At 36.9% G+C, this 26,875-nt stretch overlaps 1 protein-coding gene across 7 annotated transcripts in view; it reads left to right on the top strand.

Moving 5' to 3' along the window:
• GOLGA4 (golgin A4) overlaps positions 1-26,875 on the top strand; it is a 121,485-nt gene that overhangs the window by 89,367 nt on the left and 5,243 nt on the right. For 6 of the 7 annotated variants that reach the window (XM_032861224.1, XM_032861225.1, XM_032861222.1 and 3 more), the window contains 6 exons: positions 6,967-7,080; positions 7,231-7,251; positions 7,585-7,653; positions 9,902-9,977; positions 16,972-17,075; positions 21,971-22,057. In XM_032861224.1, coding sequence (XP_032717115.1) covers positions 6,967-7,080; positions 7,231-7,251; positions 7,585-7,653; positions 9,902-9,977; positions 16,972-17,075; positions 21,971-22,057 — 471 coding nt within the window. The remainder of the gene's footprint in view (positions 1-6,966; positions 7,081-7,230; positions 7,252-7,584; positions 7,654-9,901; positions 9,978-16,971; positions 17,076-21,970; positions 22,058-26,875) is intronic. The other variant, XM_032861223.1, reaches the window with a different exon arrangement.

Here is a 26,875-nt window from a genome sequence, read left to right as displayed (position 1 = left end):
GTTTTTGGAAGAGTTTAAGAAAGGTTGGCATTTTTTTTTTTGAATGTGCGGTATATTCAAAGTGAAGCTGTCTGGTCCTGGACTTTTGTTTATTGGGAGGTTTTTGATTACTGATTAAATCTCATTACCAGTAATTGGTCTGTTCAGATTTTCTACTTCATCATGATTTAGTGTTGGTAGGTTGAATGTTTTTAGAAATGTTTCTGCTGGGCTTTCCAATTTGTTAATAGTTTTTCATTGTAGTGTCTTATGATTCTTGTATTTCTGTGCTATCAGTTATAACTTCCTTTTGATTTCTGATATCATTTATTTGAATCCTCTTTATTTATTTCTCAGTGAGTCTAGATAAAGATTTGTCAATTTTGTATATCTTTTTAGGGAACCAGATCTTAGTTTCATTGATCAATTTTCTATTGTGTTTTTAATCTTTATATCATTTATTTCAGTTCTAATCTGTTACTTCCTTTCTTCTGCTAACATTGGACTTAATTCATTCATTTTCTAGTTCCTTGGGGTATGTGTAAACTCAGGTTGTTTATTTGAGAATTTTCACATTTCCTGAAATAGGCATTTATTGCTATGAACTTCCCTCTTAGAACTGCTTTTGCTGCATCCTATAAATTTTAGTAAGTTCTATTTCCATTTTTATTTGTCTCCAGATCTTTAAAATTTTTCTTTTGATTTCTGTTTTGACCCATTGGTTGTTCAGTAGCATGTTGTTTAATCTCCACATATTTGTGAATTCTCCAGTTTTCTTTGTGTGTGGAGAGGGGTGAGGTTTTTAAAAATTTTGTTTGCATACAGTTGACACAATGCTACATTAGTTTCAGGTATACAGCACTATGGTGTATACCATATGTTATGTTATGATATGTTATGCTACATCCACCATAGTGTAGCTACCATCTATCAACATACAATGCTATTATAGTATTGCTGACTCTATTCCTGGTGCTTTCTGTGCCTTCCAGTTTTCTTTGTGTAGTTAATTTCTAGTTTCATACTGTTGTCGTTGGAAAAGATGCTTGATATGATTTCAGTCTCCTAACTCTATTAAGACTTATTTTGTGGCCCAATATATGATCTATGTTGGAAAATATTCTGTGTGCACTTGAGAAGAATATGTATTCTGTTGCTTTGCATGAAATGTTCTGTATATTTCTGTTAAGTTCATTTGGCCTAAGATGTCATTTAAAGCCATTGTTTCCTTACTGATTTTCTGCCTGGGTGATCTATCCATTGATGTGAGTAGGGTTTAGAGTCCCCTATTATTATTGTATTGCTGTCTGTTATTCCTTTTAGGTCTGTTAATATTTACTTTATGTATTTAGGTGCTCGTATGTTAGGTGCATAAATATTTTTAAATGTTTTATCTTTTTTTATTGGGTTGACCCCTTTATCATTATGTAATATCCTTCTTTGTCTCTTATTTTACTGTCTTTGTTTTGAAGTCTTACGTTGATAAAAGTATTGCTACCCTGGCTTTTTTGTTTGTTTGTTTCCATTTGCATGGAATATCTTTTTTCATCCTTTTACTTGCAGTGTGTGTCCTTACATCTAAGTGAGTCTCTTGCAGGTGGCATATAGATGGGTATTGTTTTTAACTTATTTAGCCATTCTGAATCTCTTGATTGGAAAATTTAGTCCATTTACATTTAAAGTAGTTACTGATAAATATGTACTTGTTGCCATTTTGTTCATTGTTTTCTGGCTGTTTTTGTAGTTCCTTTCTGTTCGATTCTTCTTTTCCTGTTTTCTTTATATTTTGATGATATTCTTTGGTGGTGCGCTTATCTTTATCTTTTGTGTATTTATTATAGTTTTTGCTTTGTGGTTACCATGGGGCTTACATAGAACAACTTATAACAGTCTGTTTTAAGTTGATAACAGTTTAAGTTTGATCCCATTGTAAAGCTCAACATTATAATCACTCCTTGACATTTTAACTATTTTTTTAAAAGATTTATTTATTTGATAGAGAGACAGTGAGAGAGGGAATACAAGCTGGGGGAGTGGGAGAGGGAGAAGCAGGCTTCCCGCTGAGCAGGGAGCCTGATGCGGGGCTCGGTCCCAGGACCCTGGGATCATGACCTGAGCTGAAGGCAACCACTTAACCAGCTAAGCCACCCAGTCACCCCTATCTTGTGTATTCCTTAATTCATTATTGTAATCATAATTATCTTTACTACTTTTGTCTAACTTCCATCTAGCTTTATAAGTGATTATACAGTAGATGCAACAGCCACCTCTCTCAGTCTTGAAGGATTAGCCTCATGTAGGAGATAAGCCTTATTGTTCAACCCTGCCTCAGCTTTTGGTTGTCTCTTAAACCTTTATGCTTGTCCAAGCAGCGTATTGTGTTTTTAATAGTTCTCAGTAGTTGAGGTTGTGCTACCTACCTGTCAGTAGTTCAGAAGGAAGGGTCTCAGCACCTAGATTCATGCTGATTGGAAGCCAGACCCTCAGGCATCAGCTTTTAAAAATATGCAAACATATATAGTCTTGTGGGATTGCAAGCTAGTGTACGCCCTGCAGGCCACCAGAGGCAGGGAATCTGGAGGTGTACCTTGAATGGTGGTCACAAAAATCAGGGTTCCAAATGAAAGTGTGAGCTCTTCTCTGGGTGATACTGGCAAGCTAGAGCAAGGCAGAAGAAGAGAGAGCACCATGGTGACATCCACTGCCTTTGTTCCCTGAGAGCAGCTCCACAGGCCACAAAATTTGTGCCAAACCTGAAGCCTGCCCCTCAGGCCAAGTTCCAAGACAAGCAAAGAGGCCTCCTTTACAGAAAGATTGGGGGGAAGTTACACTTCAATCCACTGTCTATGTAGTACTCCAGGAGTTGGTAGTCTGCCAAGAACCATCTCTCCAATTGCCATAGTCCTGTGGGATCTAGGAATGCAAGCTGTCTTGGCCACCAAGGCCAGGTGATCAAGGGGTGTCTCTTGGGCAGTAAGTGGCAAAAATCAGGACACAGGACACAGGTAAAGTTCCCCTCCAGGAGACACTGGTGCTCTGGAGTATGGCAGAGGGTGAGCTCAAAGACGGCTTGAGGAAAGGATTACATTCTGCATTTAGGTGCATGTTTAAGTAGCAGCCTTCCCCTTAGGCCAGTCATGATGATTAACCAATAGGTCTCCTTCACAAAGTTTGAACTCCTGTGTCTATTGTCTCTTGCTGTGCCCTTGGGGGTGGTTAGCTATTTAAGAACTTTTTCTCTGTTGGTTACAGCCTTATGGGATCCTTGGGCACTGTCCACCAGAGCCAGTATAGCTGTGTTCCCTGGCAGCAGCTACAAAAATTGGGGCAGCAGATGGAGATTTGAGCTCCTTTCTGGGTGATATTATTAATTACACTCTCATGGGTCTAGGAACACAAGCTCCCCTGACCTCCAGAGCCATGTGATTAAGAAGTGTCCCCCTAGGTGGCAGCTGCAAAAATCAGGGCACCAGATGCCTGTAAAAGCTCCCTTCTGGGAGATACTAGTGCTCTGGAACATGTCAAAAGGAGCATGCAAAATGGCATCTGCCAGTCTGTGTCCCCAGGGAGGGCAGGCTCCTAGGTGTGTATGTTAAATTAGATGTCTCCTCTTCAGACCAATGCTTTAATAGAAGCAGGTGAGTCTCCCTTCACTTGAAGTCTGGATGTAGTTGGCCACCTCTTCGCTGGGCGCTGGTGTGGTTGAATCAGGCACAGGAACCCTTTAAAAGTGGCTTCTCAGGGGGTGGCTAGGTGGCTCAGTAGGTTAAGGCCTCTGCCTTCGGCTCAGGTCATGATCCCAGGGTTTTGGGATCAAGCCCCGCATTGGGCTCTCTGCTCAGCAGGGAGCCTGCTTCCCCCTTCTGTCTCTGCCTCCCTCTCTGCCTACTTGTGATCTCTGTTTATCATATAAATAAATAAAATCTTAAAAAAAAAAAACAAACAGTGGCTTCTCAGATTAGTGATCTGATTAGTGTTTTGTGGGTCTCAAGATGTGAACCTTTTGGCTTTCAAAGTTAAATGTCTGGGGGGCTTGCTCTCAAGTATATATATCTTAAAAGTTGGGATGCTCAATGTGGCTTTCAAACCCTTCGGTCCTCAGAGAGAAATTCTGGGTTTTGAGGTTCCTCTCAGTTGTTGGTTGTCATGCTGGGATTTATGACAAGGTTGTGTCAGCATTTCCTACCCACTTCATTGTGGTTTTTTTCTCTCATTTGCCTGATGTGTAGCTGTCACTCAGCCAGGCTTTTTTGTTTTTTATTTTTAAGAGGAAATTGTTCCATATTTAGACTCAGTGTGTCCATGGGAGGAGGTGAGTTTAGAAGTATTGCCACCTTGAACCAGAAATCAATGATTAGTTTCTTTCATGATATTGCTAAACAGAAACAAAACTGAAACGTGTTCTACTTTTTCACTTTTCTACTCAAAAGTTTGCATTTTGAATATTCTTTTCTGTATCATATTGTTTTAACATATAGTTTTTTTTAGAACCCTTTAAATATTAATTGCACCTAAGTTCTTTGGTATTCATCTGTATTCATTACTTCACTTATAACGTGAATTTTTGTCACATACGCATGTGTGTGTAGGGAAATATTAATGTGTATGTCCTTTCCCCTAGACTGTAAGCATCTGGCAGGCAGGGATTTTGTTACTCATCTCGAGTCTTAAAGACCTAGCCATATACTTGGCACATACTAAGCACTGGTAAATTTGAGGGAGGTGACATGTGGTAGGGCAGGGAAGAATCCAGTTGGGAAGAGAGAGTGATGACATCTCAAAGGAAGAGCTGAGTACTCATGTAAGTGAGTTTAAGTAATAGCCTGGTCCCAACTCAGAGCAGTCCCACTGGGAGGAAGTAGCTTGCTACATTAGATACAAAACTGGTTTCCTTTGACATTGACTGTATTTTAGTGATTTGGCTTTGGCATAATAACTAGTTTTTCAAACATGATTTCTATGCATGTGTACTAACATTCAGGTTAACTGGTTTTCCTTATTGTTTTTACGTTGAAGTAAACAATACTGTTTTTTTTTTCTCCTCTAAGAAGAACAACAAAGGAATTTACAAAAGTGTTTCTTAAATTAGAAGTAATGAAGAAGGGATTTTTTTCCTAATTCTTAGCAGGCTTGATTTAGATGGTATCCCACAACTGTCAAAGGAAATGCCAGATATAGCTAACTGTCAGTTAAAATCTGGGCCCAAGGGCACCAGGTGGTTCAGTTTGGTTAAGTATCTGCCTCTTGATTTTGGTTTGGGTCATGATCCCAGGGTTGTGAGATTGAACCTCATGTCTGGCTCCCTGCTCAGTATGGAGTCTGCTTAAGATTCTCTTTCTCCTTCTGTCCCCTCCCCTCCACCCTTGGCTCTTTCACCAATCAATCAGTCAATCAATCAGTAAGAAAGAAAGAGAAAGAAAGAAAAGAAAATAGGATAAAATAAAATAAAATAATATAAAATCTGGGCCTAGTTGAATATGTAGCTGTAGAGGTGATTCTTTCAAAGGCGCCTAAACCACATTAACAAGACATCCACACAGGATATTCCATGGTAGACTGAAAACTGTAAACCAAGACTGTGGGTTGTAACATATTTACAAGAGTTTGTGGTTGATGTTGTTTTAGGAATAGAGGCTGGGTACAAGTGAGCCTCAGCAGGGAGATGGCTCCAAGTGAGCCTCGTGGGGAGATGTCTAAGGAGGCTGGTTACTAGACATCTTTGCTTTGCTTATGTTGCCAGAAAGAGTTTGTTCTTTTTCAGTTGGTCTAAGTTTCATGACCAGTGGTATTTCAAAGTATATTTTCTAAGTGTCCTTATGGTTCATTGCCTTATTTTGTGTCATTGGGCCTCTCTCTATTTGTTTTTTGAGGATCATGTTTCTTGGTTCTGTCAAGTCAGCATCTGTTAAATCAGATACTCATTTGTTGCTGTTTTTCCTGTTCAGTCTCTTATTCAGCAAACACTTGTCCTGTCTTCATTACTCAATCTGATCAATATTCCAATTCCAAATGTTCTTTTAGCACAAAGGTTATTACAAGATTTATAAGAGCAAGAAGAGGTCTGGATTGCTCTGTATAATAAATCATGGCAGTTACTAAGATAAATGAAGAAATGTAGAATGGGCAATAGCCTTTACTAGGGCAGTCAAAACAGAAGAGAGAGATGATTTGTATACCAAATTATCTAAGTAGGATTTTTGGACCAATAAGTCACATATATTTTTGCAGGTTTTTTTGTTTTTTTTTTTTTTTTTTTTTTTTTTGCAAAGTTCAGGGCAAATAGATTACATGGTTTTTAATACATTACACAATAGTTTTCTTTTCTTTTTTTTTTTTTTCTTCAAAAATAGAGTTTAGTTGAACATTTTACCTTAAAGAACCACTAGTGTGGTTTGGGGACAGATGTATAGATGTTCAGGTTTGCTGAGCCAGGACAAAGAATCATTTCCTGATTTACACAGCTTATCTGAAGGGTTGAGAAAAACCTCCACAATGTCTTGTGATCAGTAAGTTGTGGGCTGGTTGATCAGTGCTGTGCCTAACAGTATCTCCTACTTTATATTAATGGATATTTTCTGGAAATCAAATCCTACACTTGATCTTAGTCAATCCTAATGTAGAAAAGGGCAGAGTCCCTAACGCATAGGCTCTGTGTTCAAGTTCTGTCTCCACACTGTTACATACCTGATGGTCAAGCCTGGGAACCCTAGCTTAAGGGAGAAGAAACTGCTTAATGGACTTTATGGGGTGGGGACAGAGTTGGGGAGGGGACAGTAGTATGGCGGGAATAGCGGCCTTGGTGTTAAAAGTGGGACATGAAGGAAGGTGTTTGAGCATAGTCGCAAATGACAATAGAAACAGTGGTTTGTGTCTCCAGAAATATTTAGGTATTTGTTTCTCCTTCAGAGGTAGTTTTCTCAATACTCTCTTGCGTCTATGGTTCTTTTTGCTCTGTTCATTAGCACTTTTTCTTTTTTTATCCTAAAGGCTCGTGAAGAAGAAATGACTGCTAAAGTAATGGACCTGCAGACTCAGCTGGAGGAGCTACAGAATAAGTACCAGGAAAGGCTGCAGCAGGAGGACAGCCCTGGCAATGACAAAGTGAGAGGAACTGGACTCTGAAATCTTATCACTCTCTTAAGACTAAAACACTTAAATTTTTATTTTCTTGTTATTTCATTTTATTCCTTTTTATTGTTTCTTATAGACTTTAGTGTAGTATATACTCATTTTTTTCTTTTCCCTTTTCAGGTAACAATTATGGAGTTACAGGTAAGTCATTGAATTTGACTGAAAACAGTATATTTTCAGGAGTATTTTGTGGGGTTTTTTTCTTAAAGATTTTATTTACTTGAGAGAGAGCACAAGTGGGGGGTGGGACAGGGGCAGAGGTCCAAGCAGACTCCCCATTGAGCAGGAAGCCCGATGTGGGGCTCAATTCCAGGATCCTGAGATCACGACATGATCCAAAGTCAAGTGCTTTACCAGCTGAGCCACCCAGGTGCCCCAGGAGTATTTTGTGTTTTAAAAGTTAAAAACAAAGATAATTTACCAGGCAATGATGAAACGCATATGCATTTCAGATCTGACTTCTTGTTTTTTCAGACACAACTAGCACAGAAGACTACTCTAATCAGTGATTCAAAGTTGAAAGAGCAAGAGTTCAGAGAACAGGTACAGGTTTAATTGGTGCCTTTTATTTTGAACTGACTTAATTTATGTTTTTATGTACTTGGATCTCATTTAGCTTATTTTTAAAAACGAATTGATATAATACTCATTTAATAGCTGGCTTTGCAGTTTTGTCTTACACAAGAAATTTTATTTCCAAATCTGAAGTTGCTGGAGGATATCTCTTAAATTCATGATCACATGTATTTAAACAAGAACATTTGCATCTTATTCTTTCTAGTGTTTAACATCTTGGATAAAATTATGTGTTTATTTGCAATAACTTAAGTTTTAAAAAAAGATGCTTTTGTTTTTATCAGAGGGAAAATCTGTTGACATAGTCTTTACTACTTTTTCCTAGTGGTTAAATTGTCTTGATATAATAAATTTTATCCATATATTATCCAGTAATTAGATTTAAATAGGACTGTGTTTATATGTCTAGAAGGATGCATAAGCATGAAAATACCAGTATGTGAATCTGTAGTGCAACATCTGCAGTAGTCTTTTTTTCCAAATTCTGGAGGAATAGTGATACAAGTCAGCAGGCTCTTTGAAGGTTACATCTCCAGGGATTTTCCAGTTTTTGTTTTGTTTTGTTTTAAAAGTTATTTATTTGAGAGAGAGAGCACACATCCAAGCAGGGGAGGGACAAAGGGAGAAGGAAAGGGAATCTCAGGCAGCTTTCCCACTTAGTGCAGAGCCCAACATGGGGCTTGATCTCACAGCCCTGAGATCATGACCAGGGCTGAAATCTAGAGTCAAGTGCTTAACCGACGCAGCCACCCAGGTGCCCTAATTTTCCAGTTTGCTTAAAAGTCATACATACAAAAATCTTGCCAGTTGTTGAAATTAGGTAATGGATAGATATATATGGGCATGGATTGTACTATATTCTCTGTGGTCAATTATGTTTGAAAACTTTTACAATATATATATTATTTAAATCATAAAAATAGATGCTAAGTCCCAACGCTACTTTATTTTTTTTCTATTTCCCAGTGGTTTATCTTTTCTCATTTATTCTCAAGGTTACTGCTTTAAAACTCCCTTCTTATAGCATCTTCAAATGTTTAAACTGTGCTAGCATGGCAATTTTTGTATTAGTTATTTTTGTGGTGGTGAAACACACATAAAATTGACATTTTGACCAATTTAAAGTGCACAGTTCATTGACATGTAGTTCATTCACAATGTTTTGAAAATTATTATCTAGTTCCAGAACATTTCATCACACCCTATAAGGAAGCCTCATACCTGTGAAGCGATACTCCCCATTACCTCCTGGCAACTACTAACTAATCTACTCCTGCGTCTATAAATTTGCCTCTTACAAGTATTTTATATGAATAAAATCACATAAAACATAACCTTTCTTATCTGGGTTATTTTACTTAGCACAGTGTTTTTAAGATTCATCAGTGTAGCATGTATCAGTACTTTATTCCTTTTTATGGCTGAATATTATTTCATTATAAGGATATACCTATATACTTCATTCATCAGTTTATGAATGTTTGGATTATTTCTTCCTTTTGGGTATTACGTATAGTGCTGTCAGGAACATTCTGCACAAGTTTTTATTTGAGCACCTATTTGCAGTTCTTTGGGGTATATACCCAGGAATGGAACTATTAGATCATTTGGTAATTTTATGTTCAGCTTTTCTGATGAACCACCAGAATACATAGTGGCACCATTTTACATTCCCACCAACAAATTCATATAAGGATTCTTATTTTTCCACATCCTCACCAACAAGTTGGTATGAACTATCTCATTATGGATTTAATTTTCATTTTTCTAATGACTAAGGTTGGACATCTTAATATCTGCTTGTTGGTCATTTGTATGTCTTATTTGGAGCAACTCTGTTTAAGCCCTTTGCTCATTTTTTAGTTGGGTTATTTGGTTTCTTGTTCAGTTGTATTCTTTATCTATTCTGAGTACAAGTCCCTTATGAGATAAGGAATTTGCAAGTATTTTGTCCATTCTGTGGGTGGTCTTTTCACTTTCTGATAATATCATTTGAGGCACAAAAGTTTTACTTTTGATAAAGACCATTTTGTATATTTTCTCTTTTATTCCCTGTGCTTTTAGTGTCATATCTAAGAAACCATTTATATTAATTATATATGCCTGTATTCTGTCTTTTAAGTATGAAAGAATCTAGTAGCTATAGCAGTCCTTTCTTTTACATATGGTTTCCATATTAATCTTATGATATGATTTGAATATTTGTTACTTTTAGATTCACAATTTAGAAGACCGTTTGAAGAAATATGAAAAGAATGCATATGCAACAACTGTGGGGACACCGTACAAAGGTATGAATGATCTCTCGTGTTATCCACGGTTCTCTCTTATTGCTGGATTTATGGAGGAGTTTTATTTTTGTCTTTGCTAATCTGCTCTTTACAATGAGTATATTTTTCTTTTGTAATTAATCAGTAACAGCTAGTTTTAAGGAAGGAATGATAGTAATCTAAAATAAAAATAATGCATATTTGTTACCAAAAAAAAAAAATCAAAACAGTGCTGCAGTGTGTAAGTGGAACTGCAGGTTCCCACTTTATTCTGCAGTCTCCAGATGGAACCAACCTTTATGTATATTTTTCCAGACTCTTCTGTATGTTTGCAAACATTACGTAATCTACGATATGTACTCATACAGACCATTACATCTTTTAGATGATTCTGTTTTTTACTATTACCGTAATGCTATAATTACTAATATTAAACTCAGATGAAGGAGAAAATGATTCCATAAAAATTCTTATATTCAAGGTAGGAGAGGGTGATTTGGAAACATTCTCTTGCTTGAAATAATATATGCCACTTACAGAGGATTTTAAAGATGAGCCTGAGTGTTTATATAGTTGTTCCCTTGAGATAACCATGATCTTTGAATAATCTCATAACAATTTTCCCTTCTGTTTTGCTGCCTCACTTCATTAAGAATAGTTTTATTTTGCTAAATGTTTTGTAAAGCTTTCTGTTTTTTCAGGGCGGCTTTAGGGCATAAATCTAAATCATTTTACATTTTGTTTTTGAAAGCTCTTACTTATCGCAATGAAATAACACAAGATATTATACAATTTTTAATTAAATTAAACGAGGACTTGCTTTGGATTCTCTCCTGAATGCTCTTTAAAAACAAAAGAAAACCAGCTTGGAAGTGTCCCTTGGCTCATTGCAGAGAAGACTCTGGCTATAAGGAATGTTTGCCATATCTAAGTCAGCACATATGATTGTCAGCTCAACTGCTGAGTCAGTGCTTAGTACTACATAGAGAATAATATTGATTCTTTTCATTTGTCTCAACTTAAGATTTTTATAATTTTCTTTTGTGCTCAGTTTTGAATTGTAAAATGAACACACATGTACAGTGTATTTATTAACACATATGCAAGTCTCCTCTACCATCCAAAAGTAGAGCATTCCTGTGATACCTTTCATAAGCGGAAATGGTGTAAAGCAAAGAAGCAATTACAGTTAGTTTATATGGAAAAAATTTTTAGCATTCCTAGACCCAAAAAATACCCTCTCTTAGGCTTTTCGGATACTTTAGGACACGTCTTACTAACAGAGGCACAGAATAAGACAAGATAAAACATAAATGCTTACGTACACAGTTCAGAGCTCTGGCAGCTTGAAACTGAGTGTGGTTCCTGGGGAAGGAGCTTGGTGGAGCCACTACTGTTGCTGGAGGTGTGTGCTGCCTCCCAATGGCTCGCCACGAAACAAATGCTGAACACTATTTTCACTTTTTGCCTTTTACATAAAAGCCAAAAACCTCTTCAGATTTTTTCACTTACCAAAGACAGGTACTAATGTAGGGTTTTGTAAAAGCGTCACATGAATTTTCGGATGGCAGGGGATACCTGAATAGCACTAAGTGCCAGGTCCTGTTTTGTATGTTGGCTCTTTTAATTCTCTCACAACCTGGGCAGTGTAATTGAATATGCACATTAATCTCTTCACCATGATTCCTCTTTAAAAAGTAGAGTAGAATGAGCATCCACCAGGCAGGAAGAAATAAATAGTTAACTAGTTCTTCAAAACCTCTGTGTAGGCCTCTGCAATAATAGCTTTATTCCTCTCCTCCATTGGCTTTTTTTTCCTGACTGTATGTTAACTGTTCTCTTGTTCTTTATTGTTTACCACCTACATATATATTGCTAAGCAATATTTTGTTTAGCTTTTGCTTGTTTTGGAACTTTACATAATAGAATCAAACTGTAAGCTTGTATTTTTTCTTTTGCTTAAGTTTTGAGGTACATCCATGTTGTGTGTAGCTCTGGTTCACTCATTTCCATTTACTAATTTTGTACATTCTTATACATGTCTCATGTGGAAGATTTTCTCTGTACAGCTAAGACTGGAATTGCTGAGTCATAGGATATGAACATTCTTGTGCACATCCTATCCCAGGTTGGCCAAACTAGATACAATTTGAAGATAATGTAGGAAACTGTTTTCTATATTTTTTGTACTAATTTTCATTCTCACCAGCTGTGGATAAGAGCTCTCGTCACTCTAGCTCCTTAGCAGTACTGGATTTATTAAGGCCATTTAATGCTTCACTGATTAAATTCTGTGCTGTGACTTGTAAATTTAATTACATCTCTCTTATTCGTATTCAGGTTGAACATCTTACTTGATTGTTCTTTTTTAAAAAAAGATTTTATTTATTTATTTGAGAGGGAGCAAGCGTGCACAGATGTGGGAGGGGCTGAGGAGGAGGGAGAGGGAGAGAATCTCAAGCAAATTCTGTGCCAAGCGAGGAGCCTGACTTGGGAATCAGTCCCACGACCCTGAGATCATGACCTGAGCTGAAACCAAGATGTGGACTCTCAACTGACTGAGCCATCTAGGCACCCCAGTAGTTCATTTTTTATTCACTCATTTTAGCTGTGTATATTTCTTTTGTGAAGTTCCTCTCCATTTCTTTTTTTTTGTTTTCTAGAATTATCTATCATTTTCTCATTGATTTGCAGGAGTTTTTAAAAAATTCTGAATATTAATCCTTATTTTTTATATATATATAAAATATATAAAATAAGGATTAATATTTAGAATATAATACATATACCTATATAGCATATATATAGTATACAGTGTGTGTGTGTGTGTGTGTATATATATATATATATATATATATATATATATAAAGATATTGTACTTGTTGCTATTTTCTTTCTTTATTGTCTTCAGTTCGAATTTTTTATTATGGAATTTTTTTAGACATATAGAAAAATAATGAATATGGTGTATAATGAACACACATGTACACATCAGCCACCCTCCAGAATTATCAAGCCACAGCTAATCTTGGTTCATCTCTACCCCAGCCTTTCCTATTCTTAGCCATTGGATTAATTTAAAGTAAGTCATAGATATTATATCTTACTTCATATGTAAATTTTTCAGTATATATCTATACAGAGGATTCCTTAGAAATAACCATGGTACTAATATCACACTTAAAAATTTCACAGTAATTCCTTAAATAACCAGTCAGTGTTCAGACTTACCTGTTTAGGTAAGTCTGTTTACCTGTTTACTGTTCAGACTTTCATAAATGTTTTCTGGTATTGGTGGTGGGAAACTGCTGCTTTATTTGAATCAGTAGCCAGACAGTACCCATACTACTTTGGTTGAGAAATCACTTAAATCTCTTTTTAAAACTCTAGATTCCTTGTCCCTCTCCCTTTCCCTTTCTCTTTCCTCTTGTTATTTATTTGTTAAAGAGACCAAATTAACTAGTGCGTAAGTTTAAGGCCTTCTGAATTCTCGGTGCTCCATCCCCTCATAGTTAGAATGAGGGGCTTGGTCAGATTTAGATTTGTGTTACTCCAAAGGGAGCCGAACTGTATGTTGTTTCACATCAAAAGACACATGTTTTTTTTTGTAACCACTTTTACACAGTTCGACGTGTCATCAGTCTGACTCATCACCTTTCACCTTAGATTTTAGCACCTGGTGAGGACTGTTTGCCAAGATCTGTTGTTTCACTAGTCATTGTGTAATGGTGATATTCACATTCTCCCATTTCTTGTGCAGATATTAACTGGAATTCTTCTGTAAATGGAAATGTTCCCACGTTATCTATGTGGTTATCTTGAAGTATAGCTCATACAGGGAAAGCAGAATAAGTTCTTTTTGCCTGACTTAGTTATTCCATGTATTTTTTAAAGATTTTATTTATTTCCATATTTTTGAGTGTCTGTTTTAGCAGCTGTAGTCTGCTGGATTTGTCTATGCCTGCTCTAACACTTCACTCTATTAATTATGATGACTTAATAGCCTATCTTGCTGTTTAGCTGGGGAAGCCCTCCCACTTTATGTTTTTCAAGAGTATCTTAGCTATCCTAAGCTCTTTGAATGTCCATTTAAGTTTTAGAATCAGATTGTCAAGTTATACTCACAACAGACACCCAGAACTGAGAGGATTTTGATTAGAATTGCATTGAATGTGTGGGAAAATTGAAGAGAATTGGCACTTCTATGGTATTGAGTCTCCAACCCATAATCATGATATCTTTCAACATTTACTTAGGTCTTCTTTAATTTCTGTCAATAATGTTTATTGTTCTGAATAGTTCTCTTGTACCTCTTTTGTTACATTTATTCTTAGGTAGGATTGTAAATGTAAAAGTAGTTTTTTATTTTTATTTTCCAATTAAATAAATGCATGTACAGTTTTAAAGAAAATCTGAACCAAGCCTGCTTTTAACTAAAATTATCTGTAATACACTTAGTTGATTACGATTGTGTTAAGTGTAGTTAAATGGATTTTCCAGTTGTACATTTTGGGATTGGGCCTATGTAATGTACTGTATTAAAAATGCTGAGTAGGAAAAAAAATGCTGAGTAGGGCCACCTGGGTGGCTCAGTAGGTTAAGCCACTGCCTTTAGCTCAGGTCATGATCCCAGAGTCCTGGGATAGAGTCCCATATCAGGCTTCCCCTGCTCTGTAGGGAGCCTGCTTCTCCCTCTCCCTCTGCCTCTTCCCCTGCTTGTGCTCTCTCTCTCTGTCAAATAAATAAATAAAATCTTTAAAAAAAAAAATGCTCAGTAGGGCACCAGGGTGGCTCAATGGGTTAACCACTGCCTTTGGCCCCGGTCATGATCTCAGGGTCCTGGGATTGAGGCCCGCATTGGGCTCTCTTCTCCTCAGGGAGCCTGCTTCCCCCTCTCTCTCTGCCTGCCTCTCTGCCTACTTATGATCTCTCTCTCTCTGTCAAATAAATAAATAAAATCTTTAGGAAAAAAAAAGCAATGGGTAGACAATCTGGCAAGCACCTTTATTTGAATAACTGATTTCCACTCTCATTGCTTAAAATCCAAAGAAAGAATTATGAGAAGAGGAAGAAATTTCTTTTATATGACACTCTTAGGGAGAAGACAAGAAAAAGGGTACTTGCATTGAAAAACAGTATTAATTACTTGTCCAGGAAAATGGCTATACATAAGTAATCTACATGTTTATAATGATAAAATCAATTGTTTTCTGAAAAGGGTACAACATTGTAAACTCTTGTATTTGCATCAACCTAAGGGAATGAGACACTTAAGTATGATATATAGATAAATGGCTTTTGAAGAGGAAATAGTACATTATCATTATTCAGTTCTGGTTGCTCTGTATTTGCAAAGTGTGGTTTGAGTGAACTGGGACTCTAAAAAAGTGTACACTTTTAAAAAAATGAAATATTCCAAACATACTAATGCATGCAAAGTAAATATCACGTGTGAGGGTTGGTTAACACCTATGAATTTGCCCTCTAGAACATTGCCAGTGCTTCTTGTGCTGCTCTTCAGTCTCCTGTCTCTCTGTTCTCTCCCAAGGGTAACCACTGTTAACATGCTACAGCATGTATACAGTTCCCTAAAACAGTTGACTTTAATGTTTTACATGTTTTGGGCTGTATAGAAATGATATACTGTATATATTCTGCATATTCCTGCCCTTTTTTCCACCAGCATTATGATTTTGAATTTCATTCTAGAAGCCATAACTTAACCATTTTGAATGCTGAATTTAGTAATAATACATTATATCTGTATACCATATTTTATTTATTCTCCTGTTGGTGGACCTTTGAATTGTTTCAGTTCTACTTTTATAAACAGTGTAACTGTGAACATTGACTTCTGGTGTACATGTGAAGCACTTCTCTAGGATGTATTGGTAGGACTTGAATTTTTGCATCATAGAATATGCTCGTCTTCCACTTTATGAAGTTCTGCGAAGGAGTGCCAGGTTGTTGTCTGTAGTGGTTGTGCCCATTCACACTCCACAGGCAGTGCACAGCCATTTCCATTGTTCTGCAAACTCACCAGTGCTTGATGTTCTCTGACTGTTACGATTTTACTAATCTTGTATGTGTCAATAATACTCCATGAAGTTTCATTTGTTTCTTTTTACTGAACAAATGGTGGTTTGAATTCTAAGCCCAAAGAAATGCAAGGTACAATGAAAGGTCACTTTCAGCTTTGGCATTTAGAGGTTCAGGTATAGTTCATCGTCCAACAGTAGAAGCTTTATTGTATTATCTTGCTGCATAGTGTGATTTCCTATATTCAGTTTTTAAAAAATCCTCAGTTATCAAGGCATAAATTTACACGTAATATTCAGTGTGATTTCATATTACCTGAACTGTATTTATTGTTTACTTTTAGGCTGAAATGGGCCTTGGTTAACAGATGGACTCTAACTTTTTATGACAGGCTTTAAGATACTGAACCAAAATATTTGAAAACCACTAAAATGGCATTCATATTTCATGCATTTTCAAGTTATTTTATCTGCCCTATGTATCCAAAAAGTTTTGAAAACTTGATTTAAACTTAAGTGCTTTTAGATTTGGAATACTAGAAAAACTGGAATTCTTTTCTGAGATACTAAGTTCTTAATAAATAAAAATGATTATTAATTTTAGTCATCGTGGAAAATCTGAAGCCAACCACATAATACTGAGACGAGAAATACCAGTTTTAAGGAATCTTTATATTCCCTAAGTATAGTCTTTGAAAATTGCCATGCCAAAAGGAGGAGGAGGAGGAAATAAATTTGAGAAGTTAAAATTGAGAAATAAAATTGTGTAATAATTCTTATTTTCTCTTCCATCAGAAAAATACTAATTGGAATGCTTTGTGTATGTATGTGTAATACCATACAGTATAATACAATTAATACAAGGTTGATGCCTCCTTTTATTCCTTTAATCTTTAGTTTGTCTAGTGTTTAAGTAATAAGTAGCTTATCTGGTTTTTCTTTACAATTTGGTCTGTTTTTTTTTTTTTATTTGACAGGTGGCAATTTGTACCACACTGATGTCTCGCTCCTTGGAGAACCTACCGAGTTTGAGTATTTGCGAAAAGTGCTTTTTGAGTATATGATGGGTCGTGAGACTAAGGTATAAATCATTTCTGATGATTTGGCATGTGGCTTAATTTAAAAGGCAATGTGCCCGCTTTTAGTACTTTAATACACCTATTGATGCTGTATTTTTACTGTTGGCAAGACCATACATGCTAATAATAGATAATAGGTAATTTTGTTATTGTTCTTAGCTTACAAAATTGTATTGACAGATCCTGCTTATATTTGTTACAGTTATAAAATATTAATTTAAAAAATACTGTTGGATGATGCTGAGTACTAAAAATTGAAATTTCATTAACTTAGTACTTTGTGAAACATGTGGCTATTTTTATTTTTGACCTCAAATCTTAAGTTAGATTTCATTTTCATGGAAACTTTCAGGGTAAGGTAAAAGTATTGGGAATGGTTATAATTAAGAATTAAGTAATAGACCAGAGAATTAAGTAGTCACTTAGAGATATTTAGAAATACTGTACTTTAGTCACTGTGAGAAAATCATTCCTATACATATGGAATATCGATCTTTAAAATTCTACATTATATAAGTAAAGTGCTTGGCTAAATATGTTTTCTGGAATGTTAAATTTATTGTAAGTTTCTTGAGTATATACCTTTGTCTTACTCTTGTTTGCCTCCCCTGCAGTGTTTTTAAAAGAGCCTTATATTGGACTTTTGATAAATATATCTTTTTTTTTTTTTAAGAAGATTTTATTTACTTATTTAACAGAGAGAGCACAAGTAGGTAGAGCAGGAGGCAGAGGGAGAGGGAGAAGCAGGCTCCCTGCTGAGCAGAGAGCCCGATGTGGGACTCAATCCCAGGACCCTGAGATAATGACCTGAGTCGAAGGCAGAGGCTTAACCCACTGAGCCACCCAGGCACCCTGATAAATGTATCTTGAATTGAACTGAATATATTTAGGGAAATTCATGAGCCTTTTCTCAAAATTTTACATTTGAAGCAATATCTTTTCTGACAGTACTTCAACTTTTTACCTTCATAAACTTCTACATTGTTCATATACCTTGGCTGAGAATGGGGTCATGAGTTTTCCATTTTTAGAAGCAATCAGTGTCTTAACTTATGGGTCTGGTGGGGGTTACTAAGTCAAAGAGTGCTACACCAGTTCAGGGATGAATTTGGCAGATATATTTAAAGCCTAAAAAGTAAGGGTATAAGGGCATAAGAAAGTCTCTTAAAAGAATATTATGAATTTATGGATTATAGATTCAGCTAAACACTGGGAGTTATAGGGCTCCAAGTCATTTGAATCCTTAATATCTATAGAAATCTCAATTCATTGTATCAAATAGTTTCAAATTAAACTAATGTCTAGTGTGATCATGAACATGTACACAGGAAGGTATGTTAATTCATAGTAATTCAGTTTTTTTTTTTCTTAAAGGTTTTTTTTTTAATTCTAAGAATAGCCAAGGCTAATTTTTTGCTTTTTAAAGCTAATGAAATATAACGATCTCTTATTAAGTCTTTATTGGATAGTAGCCTGTATCTGAGGTGGGGTAGATAATTTAATGTTACCTTGTTATTGCAGGGAAGGGAGAGGGGTGTATCTTAAAAAAAAAAAAAGCTTCTCAGAACTTTAGCTCTATTGGTTCATTTGTGAATCTAAAGCTGTGATGCAGTTTTGCTAAATAAATTATTTAACCTTTTCTTGGTCTGTGAAATGAAGAGACTGACTGCCTCAAACTGTCTTCTGGAGGTTGCTAACTGAGGATGATGAAATCTCTACAGAGTCTGAGTCCTCCTGAAGGAAGAGCCAGTCCGAGCATAGTGTGTTTGGGACCAGTGCCTGTCAGCCATGTGCAAGCTTGTGCTTTTTGGGTTGTACAGCTTGTTTTAGGCTGTGACTTAGGAAACAGCTGGAAGGGGTGTCTTCGCAGCACAGGCAGCTCCGTCTAATACCTGACCAGGAATCCGTGTGGCAGATTGCTCTCTGTGGTCTTTAATCGTCAGCATTCAGTGCATCTGGTTACTACAGATGATTAGTCTGTCATTGTGCTGTCACATTTTACAGGTGTAAATATAGAAAATCAGCAATAGATACTATTGGGCTCAATTTACTGCTTATTTATTGAGCACTTGCTACATGTGGCCCATTGTTTATCACCATGATGGGTAGAAAGATGAAATTTGACACTATCACTAGGGTTTTTTGTTTTTTTTTACACCATCCCTAATTTTAAGGAGTTTATTATATAGTAAGAAAGTGGACCTGTTTGCAGTTAAGCATAAAATGATCCAGAATGTTGTTGGGGCTGTTAAGAGAGGCAGAGAGTTCTACTGTTGACTCATCGGAAAGTCAAGAAGGACATTTTGGAGAAGCATGGGTATCTGCTGGGCTTTGAAGTCAGGTGGGGGGTATGTGGGGCTGGTTAGGTTTTAATAGATGAACTCAGGACAGGAGGGGAAGCCTAGACAAGAGGTCCAAGGCAGGAAATTGAGTGTGGGTTTTGGGATGACAAGTAGTCTGGTCCAACTGAAACACTGGATCTGTGGTGGAAGTGACTCCTTTTGGACTGGCACAGAGTGTGGAAGGCATGGAATGTTTTCAGAGTTTTACCTGTAGGGATTGGGGAGGGGGTGGTGGGAGGGCAGTTAGCCCTTGAGCAGAGATTGATAAGATCAGAGCTGGTTTTAGATGTATCTCTTACTGATTTGCTTAATTTCTACACATGAGCAAAGAATTTGAACTGGAAACCAGGTTGTGGTTTTCAAGTGAGCCAGAGTGTATTGTGGCCTTTGTGATTTGATCCTCATCTGCAGTTGTATCTCGTCCCGCAGGATGTGTATGTCATCCCACCTGTGTTTCTTCATCTGCTTTTGCACACAGTGTTCCTTATTTTATGAGGCAGATGATTTATTTAGGAAAACCATATGTAGGACACACATTCTTATAGTATGAGGCTAAGTAAGTGTCCCTTCTTTTTTCTGGCCTTCATTTTCTTTTTCTTGGGTTTTAATCCTCCATGCTAAATTCAGCCTGTTTTCCTTTTCAGTAGAAAGTGTTTCTCATCCTAATCTTTATTAAAGCTCCTCCCTCAAGAACACCTGCCGGGAGATGCCACCTCTAAACCAGGTGGCGTATTTGAACTTCTCCTTACTTCCCAGGGCCTGAGGATATTGTATATAGAATAGACAGTCTGAGTTCTTTCCCAGGGTATGGCAGAGAGCCTGGGCTTCTCCGTTTAAGTTTTCTGGCAAGCCAGGAAAGAGCTTTGAATCTTTATTGGGTAATCTGCTGCAATTTCAGGATCACTGATGAATTTAGAGATGGGTTTCTCATTAACATTGTCTAGAAACATGAACAGACAACTAGCAACAGTTTGGGGTTTACTCGTAGACATGTTTGTGCATGTATGTGGTTTCAGAGTGAATATAAGTGGACTTTTGGGTACTTTGAATCTTACGAGCTATTGAAATTAATTCCTAAAAACAGTCTTCATAGACAGTATACCAAAAACCATTAAAAAATTGCTTCAGAGCATTAATGAAAAGAATATTGAAACAATCACTACTTCATATTTCTCTTGTCGTTTCATGCCATGTATGCTTAGTTTCTAGACTGGTTTTGCATGGAAGATTCCATTCTATCTAGGCAATGCAATGTAAAGGATGAAGGTTTTGTAAAATGCCTTTAGAATTCTCCAAGAACTGCGTTGTTTTAAATGGTATTTTCTTAATACTCAAAATGGCAGAGGTAAAGATGAAAGGAAGGAAGGGGGCTGAAATCTTGCTGCGTATGGGGTTTGTGGTGGACGAACACTACTAGTTGAAATAAGTATTAGAAGTATCTAAAGTGCCTTGCCTAGGCTTGGCACATAATAAGAATTTTAAGAACATTAATTTCTTTCCTTCCTGGAAGTAATTATACATTATATATGATGTGAGTTTGTAAAATTTTTGGTTAACTCTATTATGTCATCTTTTCCTCAGTGACCTTCTCTAGTCCCCAGCCTCCACACACACACACACACACACACACACACACACACACATAGTCTGTTTAACTGTGAACCAAGAGTGTAGAGTGAGTTCTCTAGGTGACCCTGCCATCCTCTGTGGGAATCCTCAGGGGAGAGCACTAGCACCTGAATTTGTATGTAAGCACTGAACTTTGTTATCCTACTTATTTCGTGAGTGTATCTTATTTCATAAGGTATCTTCTTTCCTCTCTGTCTCCCTCAAAACATCTCATCTTGATACAAAATAGGGAATTTCCACCTTTGAGGAGAATTTTCCACGAACTTTTGGGTGACAGTCTGACTTACGGTATATTCATTTAGATCTGCACAATTTATGATCTTGTTTTGCAAGCCACCATGTGTAATGTTTTGATTCATCATGTTTTCTACCAAACAAAACATCTTGTGTTTATTTAAAATGTAATTTGTATTTCTATTAGGCTGATGTGCTGCATGTTGTAAAAAATACCTACTAAGCATGTTCATGTTCATGCAGTAGCCCATGTTTATGAGATATATGATGTGATTTAGTTAAAGCTGAACTCGGGAGTATCTAATTCTGATTATTTAGAGCATATGTTTGGCAATACATCACTTACTAGATAGATTTCTACAAATAAAAAGCCTAATAAAATGATTGAGTTATAAAGTTTCATCTTAATTAAGACAAAGGGCCAAGAGCATTAGAACTTTATATAGCTTCATGCTATTGTAATTGCATCTTCTTGAAATAATATCAACCCAGACATTGTGAGGAGTCTTTTTAAATTGAAATTCTAGTGTTGACTGCTATTTCCTTGACTAATACCTTCACATCATACTTCTTTGGTCGTGGCTTCCATTGAGAGCACTAAAGAATCCCACCAGCAGAACATGTCAGAATGGGGTGAGACTTCGTCCGCTTCATTGTCTATTAGTGATCATTTCTTGTTGTTTTTCTTGTAGACTATGGCAAAGGTTATAACCACTGTACTGAAGTTCCCTGATGATCAGACCCAGAAAATTTTGGAAAGAGAAGATGCTCGGCTTATGGTAAGCTTTAAAAGTAGGCTACAGATAGAAGACAACTTTATCCTATCTTTTTGTAAAGACTTTGAGTTGGTAAAGATATTTTAAATGTTTAGTTTTTATTGTACCTAGCCTAAAAAGTGAGAGTGAATCTACATTAGGAGAGTTTAATCAAGGGCAAATATGAATTGGTGTCCTCAAGGAAGGAACAGTCTTCTTCAAGAGCGTGTATGAGGTTGACACCCTTATATGATGTATGTGGGATTTCCAGAACTTGGGCTATTTATGGAAAGTACAGAAAAGGCATTTGTTCTGGTATCTCCAGTAATAATTATTTTTTAAAGATTTTTTTTATTTATTTATTTGACAGAGAGAGGGAGAGAACAAACACAAGCAGGGGAAGAAGCAGGCAGAGGGAGAAGCAGGCTTCCCGTCAAACAGGGATCCCAATGCGGGGCTCAGTTCTGAGAACCCTGGGATCATGACCCGAGCCAAAGGCAGCCGCTTAACTGACTGAGCCACCCAGATGCCCCTCCAGTAATAATTTTTAAAACCAGTTACACCATGATATTTGATGTTCTATAGATTACATCTCTCTTTCCTACTTTAGTTATTTTCAAATACAATAATTCTAAGTGAAGAATTTAAGCATTTTTGAGTTTTTGACATACCCAGCAAGGGAAATGTGGATAACTGAATTAACTAGGAACCTTTGTGTGTAGTCAGCTGTAATTGAAACAAAGCAAATAGACATTTTATAAATTATGCAGAATTATTCCCATGCCTAACTTTTTGTCCTGGGCCAGTAATTCAGTAAGAAGATCCATTCTAAGCAGAGTGTGAAATTTGTGAAGTCTTAGGTCCTGCCCCAGCTTTCTCTTTCTGCTTCCTTTTCTTGTCTTGCTGGTAGCCTACAGCACCGTTCACATCCTCCCGTTTCTTGTTTCATGATCCCAGCACCACTGTTCTCTTCTCTCTCCTTGCTAAAGCAAGCAAAGATTTCCTCCTTTATGATGGGTTAGTCTATGACTGATTATCTCCAGTAAGAAGGACTAAGTCAGTAAACCTCTCAAAGCATCCCATCTTATCTCAACAGACAGAGTATGTCTCTTACAAAAGTTCTTGCTTATCTTGAGCCCCAATCTTCCTTCCTGTAGTGGTTACCAATTTGTTTTGTTTCTAACCCATGGAAGTCAACCAAAAATCTGGGGATAGCCTGAGTGGAGGACTTTTCCTCTCCAGTCCAGACACCCTGCACCTGTCAGCCATTTCTTTCTTTTTTTTTTTAATTTGCCCATTTTATTTATTTATTTTTTTTAAAGTTAGGCTCCATGCATAATATGGGGCTTGAACTCAGAGCCCTGAGATCAAGAATTGTGTCCTGGAGCACCTGGCCGGCTCAGGTGGTAGAGCATGTGACTCTTGATCTCAGAGTCATGAGTTCAAGTCCTGTGTTGGGCATGGAGCATACTTACAATAAAGAAAGAAAAAGTTGCATCCCTGCCGACTGAGCCAGCCAGGTGTGATGCTTCTCTCCTCTGATGCATTGCGCAGGGCCAGTCGTGAAGGAATCCTAGTGCCTCAGGCACATCCTGACCTCCTCTTCTTGCTTTCTCTAAAGTCGTCCCAGCATCCCTGACTTTTGTCCCAGTACTCCATTGCATATCATATCATATACTTTTTGTATATTTTCTGAGACAGTTGCAATTATTTTGGTTAGCATTTAAGTATTTTTTGGAAAGCATTCCTCCCTATAGCTAGTGGCCTGAAAAACATTGTTATACCTCTATAGTTATTTCTGGTGACAAATATTTTTTACAAGAAGTATATCACTATAATATATGCCCTTGGTCAATAGAATATTGTTTTAAATTATTGCAAACGTTAATTCTAAAACCATGTAGTTACTCGGAGTAGTTTTCCTCCTCACTGAATAAAACAGCTGTGTCTTTGTGAAAATAAAACTCTCCAGTGCAGTTGGAACCTGTCACCACGATTCTGTCATTATGGCCCAGTTTAAGAAAATATTTTTAAATGATCTAATATAGCTTTGTTCATTCTCCCATGGCCTCTTTATCATCTTGATGTTGGGGTATGGCAAACTCTTCTCTTACTATTGGGCTACATTTTATCATGGCTTTGGCAATATGGTGGGAAATATTTCCCTTCACCCCATACTCACATGCAGTCTTAGATTGGTTTGTCTTGAAGGAAATGAATTGAATTGATACGTATAAATAGTGAACCATGTAAAGAAAAACCTTTTAAAGCAGATGGAAAATCTTTTTTTTTTTTTTGGTTGACTGAAAAGAAATCTTTGAAAAACATTATGCTCTTTATTCCTGGATAAAGTGGTGTTCATTCTAGGTAGGGATGAAGTGGTGACTCTTCATTTCTTCCTGAAATAATCTTCCCTTGTCCCAAAGGCTGACCTGCCCAGGAAGAAAGTCCCACTCTTTCCACTGCTGTTTCAGTCAGAGTCTTATCCATCATTAGCTTTTTCTTAATGAATGAGTTCAGTCAGCAGTTACCTATTCTTCTGTTCATTGTGGCAGGTATAAGAAAATTGGAGATATGGAAGAGAATTGTTGTTGACCTTGTGGGAGCCTTTAGTTTTAGGGGGAAGAGGTAGCACATATTATGCACAAATAAAAGATATGTCTAGTAATATAATTCAAATAATAAAAATAGATGCTTAGGAAATATGAAATAATGTATAATAAGCATGAAGTGAGGCCCAAAGATGGCTTGTAGATCAATTTGAGTCACCTTTTGTTGGTTTGAGATTCTTGATACTTGAGAATGATTCATGGTTGGTTTTTACATTTGATGAAAAATTCAAATTGTTGATTGAGAAAGCTGAACCAAAAAACATACTAGCCTATAAGATTGCTACCATTCATAAAATGAGCAGTAAGAACCATTGTCTTTGAACAAGTCTCTTGAAATTATAACTTACTTTTTATTCCTGTCCAATGAGCTGTAGCTGATTAGAATAAAACACTGCAAAACAGACTGAATTCTGTTTTCCTTTCCTTTTTTTTTTTAATGATTTTATTTATTTATTTGAGAGAGAGAGCACAAGCACAAGGGGATGCAGAGTGAGAGGGAGAAGCAGGCTCTCTGTTGAGCAGGGAGCCCAATGCAAGACTTGATCCCAGAACCCTGGGATCATGACCTGAGCTGGAGGCAGATGCTTAACCGACTGAGCCACTCAGGTGTCCCAATTATTTATTGACTTCTCTTCTTATAATAGATAATTAAGATATTCAATAGAAAGATACTTATATCTTTTCAGTGTAAATAAGTAAGATATCTTTCTTAACTATACAGAAAACAGGCTTTTTTTAGGAGTTTATTAAATGAGCATTTAAAAACTGTTTAGTGGGCGTCTGGGTGGCTCAGTGGGTTAAGCCTCTGCCTTCGGCTCAGGTCATGATCTCAGAGTCCTGGGATTGAGTCCCACATTGGGCTCTCTGCTCAGCGGTGAGCCTGCTTCCCCCTCTCTCTCTGCCTGCCTCTCTGCCTACTTGTGATCTCTCTCTGTCTAATAAATAAATAAAATCTTAAAAAGAATAAAATAAAAACTGTTTAGTGACATTAGCTTTAAATGTGTGTTCCAGTTGGATGTTTTCTGTAATTTGTTATAAATGTGCAGTACAGTTTCCATTGTATTTAAAATCAGCACCTTGAGTACTTTGTTATTTTAGCTTTGGAGGCTGAAAAGCTGGTAAAAGTAAACCAAAACAAACCCAAGCACATTGCAGAGCTGCCTTCCCACCCATTAATTTTGGGGATGCTCGAGAGAGAGTGTGGACTGCACTTTGTGCTGACGGTGCATGGCCACGCCAGTGTTTGCATTATTTAGTGGGTGTTGTAGGAGGAATGCAGTCTAAAACTTTGCTTTGTGACTCAGATGATTATGTATTTGCTTTTTGGCATTGATCAAAGAATTTCTGTAACTGCTAAGGTATTTCTCAATATACCTCTTTTTACTTTATCTCCTCTCCCCTCTGTTAGTTTTACACTCTGTATTTGAAAACCCCATTACAGAAAACAACAGTTACTACTTAGTAAGTGGTTTCAGAGTTTAACCCAATTTCAAGATTATATTTCATAGATGAGAAATTGTTATCTGTCAAGATTAAATTGTACAGCATAATTAAATTCTGGCTTATTTGAGGGCTGTGATGTGTAGAGAAGGAATCCTAGTCCTTCACTGACAAGTCTCAGAGCCTCTGTTTCTTGACAAAACAAACATCCCCTTATTAGGGTTGTCGGAAGACCAGAGTTTAGTGCTTGCCCTAGGTTTCTGAGATGATGGTACAGGGGGCAGTGATGATCATTTAGCCACCACATAGCAATACGTGTGTGTGGAATGTCTTTCCTAGAAAAGGAGACTTAGAAAGGTCAGTTAATATTAATGTGTTTAAGATCAGCCATTAAAGATGTCAGGAGGACAGTCAGGTCATTTAGCAATGATACCAGCTCAGAAAATGTCCCCGTGTCCATTCTAGTGCCTTAGAGTGCCAGCCATAAGCAGCACTGCTGTGGTGAGAGCCTGCGTCTCACCTGCCTAGCCTGGCTAGCTAGCCCTTGAGCAAGCCCCTTTCATGTTTCATGTTTCTGGCCTGCACCAGTGAAATGAGCTTGTAGGATTATTCTCTTCCTAAGTTTCTTTCTCTCTTAAGTTCTGAATTATTTGTAGATTTTCAGGTTTTAGATTTGTTTCAAGTGGGAAAAAATTGCCTTATGTACAACAGGCAGAAGTTCAAAAGAAAACTCACATACTATATGCACACAGTTTTTGGTGAGAACAGCCTTTTTCTTTCTCTTAGCTTT

This window comes from Lontra canadensis, unplaced genomic scaffold (genome assembly GCF_010015895.1).
Source record: "Lontra canadensis isolate GAN:19392208 unplaced genomic scaffold, GSC_riverotter_1.0 scaffold20, whole genome shotgun sequence".
Lineage (NCBI taxonomy): Eukaryota > Metazoa > Chordata > Mammalia > Carnivora > Mustelidae > Lontra > Lontra canadensis.
This window is presented reverse-complemented; position numbering and strand designations above follow the sequence as displayed.